The 9,484-nt window shown below is 37.8% G+C and overlaps 1 protein-coding gene across 3 annotated transcripts in view; it reads left to right on the forward strand.

Moving 5' to 3' along the window:
- OSBPL1A (oxysterol binding protein like 1A) overlaps positions 1–9,484 on the forward strand; it is a 244,758-nt gene that overhangs the window by 92,493 nt on the left and 142,781 nt on the right. For all 3 annotated transcript variants that reach the window (XM_017498470.1, XM_017498487.1, XM_037727959.1), the window contains one exon: positions 6,211–6,292. In XM_017498470.1, the coding sequence (XP_017353959.1) occupies positions 6,211–6,292 (82 nt within the window). The remainder of the gene's footprint in view (positions 1–6,210; positions 6,293–9,484) is intronic.

The following is a 9,484-nucleotide window of genomic DNA, read 5'->3' on the forward strand; positions in this document are numbered from 1 at the left end:
CCGCCCCCTTCGGCCTCCCAAAGTGCTGGGATTACAGGTGTGAGCTACCACGCCAGGCCTTACATGTTAACTTTAAAACCATGAAGGTTTTGCCGTTTAGATTTTATTGCACCTAAAGTCAATGAGAGTTTTAGCACTATAGTGTTAAGCACTTGTAGGTTTTGCATGTTTCTGTCCAACAGAGTTTGAATGCTAATTCTGAGAATCTTTTTTTTTTTTTTTTTTTTTGAGACAGTCTCGCTTTGTTGCACAGGCTGGAGTACAGTAGTGCGATCTCAGTTCACTGCAACTTCCGCCTCCCAGGTTCAAGTGATCCTTTTGCTCCAGCCTCCTGAGTAGCTGAGATTACAGGCGCACACTACTATGCTCAGCTAATTTTTGTAATTTTAGTAGAGACAGGGTTTCACCATGTTGGCCAGGCTGGTCTCGAACTCCTGACCTCAAGTGATCTTCCTGCCTTGGCCTCCCAAAGTGCTTGGATTACAGGTCACCACACCTGGCCAATTCTATGAATCTTGATTCTGTCTCAACATCTGGAGGTTGGTTCAAAATAGGTAAAATCTGAAATGAGATTTGAAGTGTGTTGAGTTACAGCTTGTCAGTAAGCTAGCTCCAGGATGCCATTCATTCTTGAGTTCTTAGGTTCCAGCGAAATTTGGGGGCCAGTTTATGGAAAGATTTATTCTTGGTACCTATAGACATTCTAAGGGGAATTAGGCATTCTAGGACAGAAATACTCGTAATGTAATCTGAATTAACAACAAAACTGATTTTATTTCTTTAACATGCTTTTGGATTAGTACACAGACCTATAAGAAATGGGGGAAAGACTGAGATGGGAGGATCGCTTGTGCCCAGGGGTTTGAGTTCAGCCTGGGAAATATAGTGAGACCCGTCTCTTAGAAAGGAAGAGAGAGAGAGAGAGAGAGAGAGAGAGAGAGAGAGAGAGTCAGTCAGTTTTTTAGTACAGACATTTATCGGTAAACATTGTTTTATATAATATGATTGTATAAGACAAGTCCTAGAAATAGTGACCTCATGGTTGTTGCTGTAATAGCAACCTGCAAATACTTCAGAAACAAAAATTGGAAATTAGTCAAGCACAGTATTGGTATAGGACTGCACTGTCCATTATGACCGCTATTAGCTATCATGTGGCTATTTACATTTAAATTAATTAAAATTTAAAAATTCAGTTATTCATTTTAACTATATTTAACTACATAGTAGCTACATTTCAAGTGCTCAATAGCCACATGTGGCTACCATGATGGACACTAAATATATAGATATTTCCAGCGTCTTAGGAAGTTCTATTGGACAGTGCTGGGATAGGATTTTAGATGCTCCGGGTGATACTAGCAAAGTGGGGGTTTTATTTGTTGAAGATATCTTGATTCAGTAGGACCTGAACTGTTTCTGTGTTATAAGAAGTGATGAGCAGGCCTGGCGCGGTGCCTCACGCCTGTCATCCCAGTACTTTGTGAGGCCATCGCGGGTGGATTGTTTGAGCCCAGGAGTTCAAGACTAGCCTGCGCAACAAGGTGAATCCCCATCTTGAAAACTTTTTTTTTTTTTTAATTTTGATGCTGAGGCTGCAGCAAGCTGTGATCACACCACTGTACTCCAGTCTGGGCAACATAGCAAAACTCTGTCTCTAATAAAAATACAAAAATTAGCTGGACATGGTGGCCCACACCTGTGGTCCCAGCTACTTGGGAGGCTGAGGTGGGAGGATCACCTGAGCCTAGGAGGTGGAGGTTGCAGTGAGCCAAGTTCACCCCACTGTACCCCAGCCCGGGCAACAGAGTGAGACCCTGCCTCAAAAAAAATAAATAAGTAATTAGCAGAAGATGTTCAAGTTTAATTGAATAAGAAAATAATATGAAGCTTTTCTGATTTAACAATAAATGATTCCTGAGGCGGGCAGATCACCTGAGGCCAGGGCAAGACAAGCCTAGCCAACGTAGCGAACCCCTGTCTCTAAAAATACAAAAATTAGCCAGGCGTGGTGATGCATGTCTGTAATCCCAACTACTCAGGAGACTGAGGCATGGGAATCACTTGAATCTGTGAGGTGGAGGTTTCAGTGAGCTGAGATTGTGCCATTGCACTCCAGCCTGGGCAATAAAGCGATAGAGCCAGACTCTCTCAAAAACAACAACAAAAAGAATAACTGATTCCCAACCAAAATAAATGTGCAGAAAGTTGCATGGACATCAACATGGAGCTAATAAAGATTGGTACATCCATGCAGGAATGAGGCAGATGTATATATACTGATATATTTCATATATACAGTTAAGTGAAAAGGACAAGGCATAAAATGACATATCAAATATGATACTACTTGAGAGGAAAAAACGAGGGATGTACACATATATATTTGTGTAGACTTAGATCATCCAGGAAAGATGAGAAATTAACACTTGTTGTTCTGCAGCTGAGAAAGGTACAAAATAAGATTGTCAGGTGTGTGAAGGAGAATTACTTTTCTCTCTCCTTTTTTGTTGTTCTTTTATTTTTACTTTATGTAAATACATATTGTAAAGTAAAACATTAAGAAAATTACAAAGCAGGGGCATAATACTTGCCAGATATCAGAAAGAATAAATGTGCTTTTGGGTTGACTTAGGAAAGATGGAGTATGAGTTATTTTTTTTTTTCTTTTTGAGACAGGGTCTCACTTTGTCACCCAGGCTGGAGGGCAGTAGTGTGATCACAGCTCACTGTAGCATTGACCGTGTGGGCTCAAGTGATCCTCCTGCCTCAGCCTCTTCTGTAGCTAGGACTATAGGCATGTGCCACCACGCCTGGATAGTTTTGTTGTTGTTGTTTCTTTGCAGAGATTAAGTCTCTTTATGTTGTCTTGGCAGGTCTCAAACTGCTGGGCTCAAGTGTTTCTTCCGCCTCAGCCTCCCAAAATGCTGGGATTACATGGGTGAGCCACCGTGCCTGGCCAGAGTATGGGCTATATTCGAAGTGGATTTGGCTAGAGTTAGGAAGTCTTAGAGCTAAGTGCTAGGGCGCCGGCACTTTAAGAGCGGCCATATTCTGCCAAGAAGAAAGTGATCAGAGTTCTGCAATCTATTATTTTTAAAGCTTGAATTAATATTATTGAGATTGAATGTTTACAGAAAAAAAGGAATTCACTTTATGTCTTCAATTTGATGTATTCTGACAAATGTATATTTTCTGTGTAACCACCATTCCCATCAAGATAGAGAACGTTTTTATTATGTCAAAATGTTGTTTGCTTGCTGCTCTTCCCAGATAATATCCTCCACTTCCATCTCTGGCAACCACTGACCTAATGACACTGATATAATGACAGTGCCGTTATAGGCAGGATCAGCTTTCCTGGTCTAGAATTTCATGTAAATGGAATCATACAGTATGTGCTCTGTGGTGTCTTTTTTCACTCTAATGCTGTGTGTATTAGTAGTTTATTCATTTTTATTGATGAGTAGGAGGCAATCTGCGTCTGTGCTTAATTAACCAAATGTGTATTTTCTGCAGCAAACAGCCTGGAATTAATTACTTCTCTCCTAGCCTATGCATTCCTCTCTAGTGTTTCACCCCTTGATATGCATTTTTGAGCGACCCTCTAGGTTAAGGATTATAATGTAATTTAACATTAGCTTAAGTCATACAAAACCAACGGCTAAAATTTTGGTCTTAAGCAGGAGAGCTGTGTTGTAAATGTGGCTCAGCTGTTCTCCTAGAGTACCTTCTGATCCTCTAGGCCCCTACATCAGTGGGTATAATCCTTGTACTTGGGTGCTTTGTCTAGATGGCTTGGGCAAAATTAAAATGCTGTTAAACTTTAGGTATCATAACATTGCTCATAGTAAAATTCTATTTATGTAGAATAAATAGAAATTAAAACTTTAAAAGAGTCCCTGAATAGTTCGTTCTCATGCTGCTAATGAAGACATACCTGAGACTGGGTAATTTATAAAGGAGAGAGGTTTAATTGATTCACAGTTCCACATGGCTGGGGAGGCCTCACAATCGTGGAAGGTAAAGGATGAGCAAGGCACGTTTTACGTGGTGGCAGGCAGAAGAGCTTGTGCAGCAGAGCTCCTCTTTATCAGATCCTGTGAGACTTAGTCACTATCATGAGAACAGCACAGGACAAGCCCACCCCCATAATTCAGTTACCTCCTACTGGTTCCTCCTATGAGTCATGGGGATTATTGGAGCTACAATTTAACATGAGATTTGGATGGTGACACAGCCAAATCATGTCAGTCTCTGACATGTCAGTGGCATAGAAGTCAAGAATGAGAAACCATGTTGGACTCAGCAAACTATTAATAAGAATAAACTTTCATAAATTGACTTTTAGGTTTTCAAAATATAACTAGTAGTGACTAAGAAAATGGGAAACCACATTAGGTTTTGTTATATTAATAATCTCTCTCTGTTATTTTTGGTATCAGTTAAAAAGCACTAAGTTTAGAACAGAAGACATAATTTGTACCTAACTTAAAACAGCATGTATAGATTGAATCTTCTCCAACTGACCTGTTATGTACCCTTTAAAACAAGTAAATCATCAATCAAGGAAACTTTTTGGTAACTGTTCAGTGGAGATGTGATTCAAGGGAAGATAAATGTGATTCGTGTACTTGAAGATGATGCTACAGAAGGCGTTTACTACCTTTAATTACAACTTCAGGAGAACTATCCTGTTTATTACAGATTCGTAGTCTGCAATTGAAGCCATTGCTTACTTTTATGCCTCTAGCTAACTTTCATCATAGAAAGGAAAGAATAAAACAGTAGCATTGACTTGCACATGAGCAGGATTATTAAATATGTATAGAGCAAGAATGATGTTTTTCTATTAATAAATCATGAGTGATGCATTTGCTTGCAGTGCATGTTTTGGTGCCTTTAGATAAACTTTTTCCCTGCCCCTCAACCTGTATTCACAGGCTGTGTCTGAAAAAATTATCAGGCATATATGGTATTTTTAATTTCATGGCGTAGCTATTCTGCCCCTGCTCCCCACAAAGTGAATTATACTTAGTGGTGTTAGAGCCCTCAAAACAAAAGTAGAGTAATACAGATTTTGAAGAGAACATTGCCTGTCACTAATGTGGTGACATGAATAATTCTACTGTGGTTAAGTTGAGCTTTTTGTAAGCACTAAAAAATTTATAAGGTGAAACAGGAGAACAGTATTTACCTGTGCCACCTTGACATACTGATCTATAGTAAGTTTAACTTTGGGGGTGCAAAATGTTTTACGATGAGCTAGTTGAGATTAGGAGTACAAAGGAGGGAAGTTTGATAAGGCTAAAGACATTACTGTACCTAAAAGAATGTGATTCTGTTGTTTATAAAGTTAAGATTCTCAGAATAAATATTTTCTATTTTGATAACCAAGCAAATTTACCATAATTTTCTTGCTTATTCTTCCCTTCTCTTTAAAGGGAAATGATATATAAAACTACCTTTAAGATGACATTTTTAATATAATAAATGGATTTAGCTGACCTTTCATTTTGGATTTCTAAATCTGCACTGAGATGGGATGCAACTTTGATCACGAAATTCTGTATTTATGGTTTTTTTTTTTTGCCTTTAGGGATCTAAAAATGCAGAACTTTCAAATTACAAGGAAGAATGCTTTCTATAATTGACTTTACCTTATTTTCAGAAGCTTTGACAAACTAAGAAAATGTCCTTTTTGGTCTGATGATGTGGGGGCTGCATACACTTAGATTGCTGAACGAGAATCAGCTTGTGGTTTCCAAATGTTAAGACCATCTGGATTTTTTTTTTTTTTTAACAAAACAGTTTTTAAAATATATTTTTAAGAAATGCATTTTATAATTTCTCGATGAATTTCATCAGGCCTGCTAAAAGTGCTAATAAATCAGCGAAATATAATTCCTCAGATATGCATGGCGTAATGAGATAGCAATAGTAATTGATGAAATTGTATGTTATCTACACAACAGATGTTGAATGTATTTAAAGCTTAAAAATATTTATTTTTACTTTATACTTGATTAACTAAATGTTATATTCAGTATATAAGGAAATTTTCTCTCAGCTTTATTTTCTCTGTAAGGCATATGTCTTTATTATGTTGTATCAATCTATGTACCGAAAGCTTTGATAGAAACATTAAAGCGTAAGTAATATAAAAATCTTTTATTCGTTTGTTTTAATTTTGTCTTTTCTTTTTTGCAGAAAGCACAGTCATGCCAACAGCGACTAGATAGGGAAATTTCCAGCTTTCTCGAAATGATTAAGGAGTATGCCATGGCTAAAGGTAAAAAGACAAGTACTACCCCTAAAATCACTCTTTAACACATAGGTATTGACCCTTTGTAGCTTGGTTTGACTTACGTTTTAAAATAGTTTTGGTTTTGAATTCAGAGTTCTATTTGATAAAACTATTTTGAAATTTTAAAAGGGCAATTTAAAATTTCTACTCACAGAGAATGCTTGCTTTAGAGATTAATAATGTTTTTATTCTTTTAAAAAAAGAAAAATAAATTTGAAGTTAATATTTTTGGTCTGTAAATTAATTTTGGCTACAGAATGAGAATTCTGCTTATGAATCCCAGAAGACTTGGGTTTTAGAGTCAGAATGTCTAAGGCTTAAGGCCGGGTGTGGTGGCTCATGTCTGTAATCTCGGCACTTTGCAAGGCCGAGGCAGGTGGATCACTTGAGGTCAGGAGTTCAAAACCCACCTGGCCAACATGGTGAAACCCTGCCTCTACTAAAAATACAAAAATTAGCTGGGTTTGGTGGCATGTGTTAGTAATCCCAGCTACTCAGGAGGCTAAGGCAGGAGAATCACTTGAACTTAGAAGATGGAGGTTGCAGTGAGCCGAGATTGCACTGGTGCACTCCAGCCAGGGTGGCAGAGCAAGGTTCTGTCTCACAAAAAAAAAAAGAAAAAAAGAATGTTTTAGGCTTGAATCCTTACTCTTCCTACTCTTCTGCTTACTGGCTGTTACTTTGAACAATACTTTTAACTCTTGCAAGCTTTAGTGCCCTCATTTGTAAAATAAAGAAGTTGGTTGTTTCTAGGCCTTGGCCTTTTATGATCCTATAAATGTATATATGATCTTGTCTAGCTAATTTTTAATCTCCCTTTCAGTAATAATTTTTTCTGTCTTCATTCTCATTAATTATGAGTTATCAAGAGTTGACTATAAATAGTCTAAAAGGCTGGGTGTAGTGGCTCACGCCTGTAATCCTAGCACTTTGGGAGATGGGCTGATAACCTGAGGTCAGGAGTTCAAGACCAGCCTGCCAACATGGCTAAACCTTGTCTCTACTAAAGATAAAAAAATTCGTTGGGCGTGGTGGCGCATGCTTGTAATCCCAGCTACTTGAGAGGCTGAGGCAGGAAAATCGCATGAACCCAGAAGGCAGACATTGCAGTGAGCCGAGATCATGCCACTGTACTGCAGCCTGGTCAACAGAGCTAGACTTTATCTCAACAAAAAGAAAAAAAGTAGCCTTCAAGTCAAACTTAAGTATTGAGAAAAAGGTGCCTATTTCTTTGTAAATTAAAAAATTATCATGTTTCTTAGACTTTAAACCCTTAACAGTTGCTTAGTCTTTGGCCATGATGCATATATAAATGACTTCACTAAAATATGAATGATACAGTTATCTGTGAGTTTATGACTGACTCTTTTAGTCATATGCTAGTTTCCTTTACTAGACTCCTATATTCAGTTTCTATATTTCCAGGGAATGTGAGGAAATGTTAATGTTAGAGTAAATGGACCATAAATATTCTGTATTTGTCCAAGGGTACCTACAGCATCTCTTTACCTCAGTTGAACAAACATATATTTTTATCAGCAGTGATAGCTTTGGGAAGGACAGTGATTAGGTTATTTTGATTACTAAGTTGCAGGCTGTAATATTATATTACTTAGCACTGTTCATTCTCAATGGACTTTAAGATAACTACATCATTAGGTATAATTCACATAGCAAAATTCATACGTGTAAAGTGTACAATTCAGTGGTTTTTAAATAACTATTCACAGAGTTATACAACTGTGACTGTCAATGTGCTTTTAAAAGACATCAAGAACTACCAAAAAGTAGGAAGATTTAAAAGATGTAGAAACATTTTAAAGATGTAGAAAACAACAACATTTAAAAGATTTAGAAAAGTTCAGTGATAGGAAATATGAAGATTAATTCATTTAACCTGGACCAAACCAAGAAATTATATCAAAATTAGAATTACAACCAAATTAAGTTTTAAAAAAAATCTTGAGTCAAATCTCATTCCAGATTGCCTGTGTGACATGTCATTCGTAATGATGGTATGCGTATCTGTATTAGCAATGACTGAGCAGATAATTAATCCAATTTGGAGAAACTGAGAAGAAATCAACATTGTTTAGAGATATGCATAATATTTGATACCAAATAATATTTGATACTAAAAAAAGATAATTATGAACAATTTTCTGAAAAATCAGTACAGATAAACTCAATTTTATATAAATAATAAGCAAATAGGGTTAAGACGATTTGATGAATGGAATTGGAGAGTTGAATGTAACTGAGCCTGCCCTTACTGTCAAGGGTTTATATAGGATAGTCTTGTACCTGCCATGTGTTTTATTAAAGAGAACTGATATTAGCCAGGCATAGTGGTGCACACCTGTAGTCCCAGGAGGGTGAGGCTGAGGTGAGAGGCTGATGTGGGAGGATGGCTTGAGCCCGTGAGGTGGAGGTTGCAGTGAGCCCAGATCATGTGACAGCACTCCGGCCTGGGTGGCAGAGCCAGACCCTATCTGTCTCTGTCTGTCTGTCTGTCTGTCTATCTGTCTCTCTCTCTCTCTCTCTCTCTCTCTCTTCCCCCCCCCCGGCTAGATTGAGGGGTGGGGGAAGAGAGAGAGAGAGAGAGAGAGAGAGAAAGAAAGAAACTGATGGGTATTCTGCTCTAAACTTCTTACATAGTCTGCCAATGTCTTCTCAAGATAAAAAACTAAAATGTTTGTGGACAGAATCCAGAACTTAAAGTTGTAATTGTTAGTTGTCTTACATTTCAGTACAAAATTGCATTAACTTTAAGACCCAGATTCTTCCTTTTTATTTCAACTTCTGCCGTACTTGTTGAGCTCTATTTCCCCTCAAATCCAGAGCACTGCAGCAGCCTGCTCTTTAGTCCCTGGCTCCTGGGACCCTGTGCATTCCATCCTTGGGTGGAGTTGAATCAGAAGCCTTTACAGAACTCTTCTAACTCACAATCTTCAAAGTACTGCATTTATTGCGGCCACATTAATTTTTTGTAAAGGTACTTATTTTAATCATAATTTTTTTCTATTGAAAATCTTTTAGACCAGGTGTGGTGGCTCACACCTGTATTCCCAGCACTTTTGGAGGCCGGGGCAGGTGAATCATGATGTCAGGAGTTTTAGACCAGCCTGGCCAACATGATGAAACCCTGTCTCTACTAAAAATACAAAAAAAAAAAGC

The sequence above is a fragment of the Cebus imitator genome, unplaced genomic scaffold, assembly GCF_001604975.1.
Source record: "Cebus imitator isolate Cc_AM_T3 unplaced genomic scaffold, Cebus_imitator-1.0 Scaffold12, whole genome shotgun sequence".
Taxonomy (NCBI): domain Eukaryota; kingdom Metazoa; phylum Chordata; class Mammalia; order Primates; family Cebidae; genus Cebus; species Cebus imitator.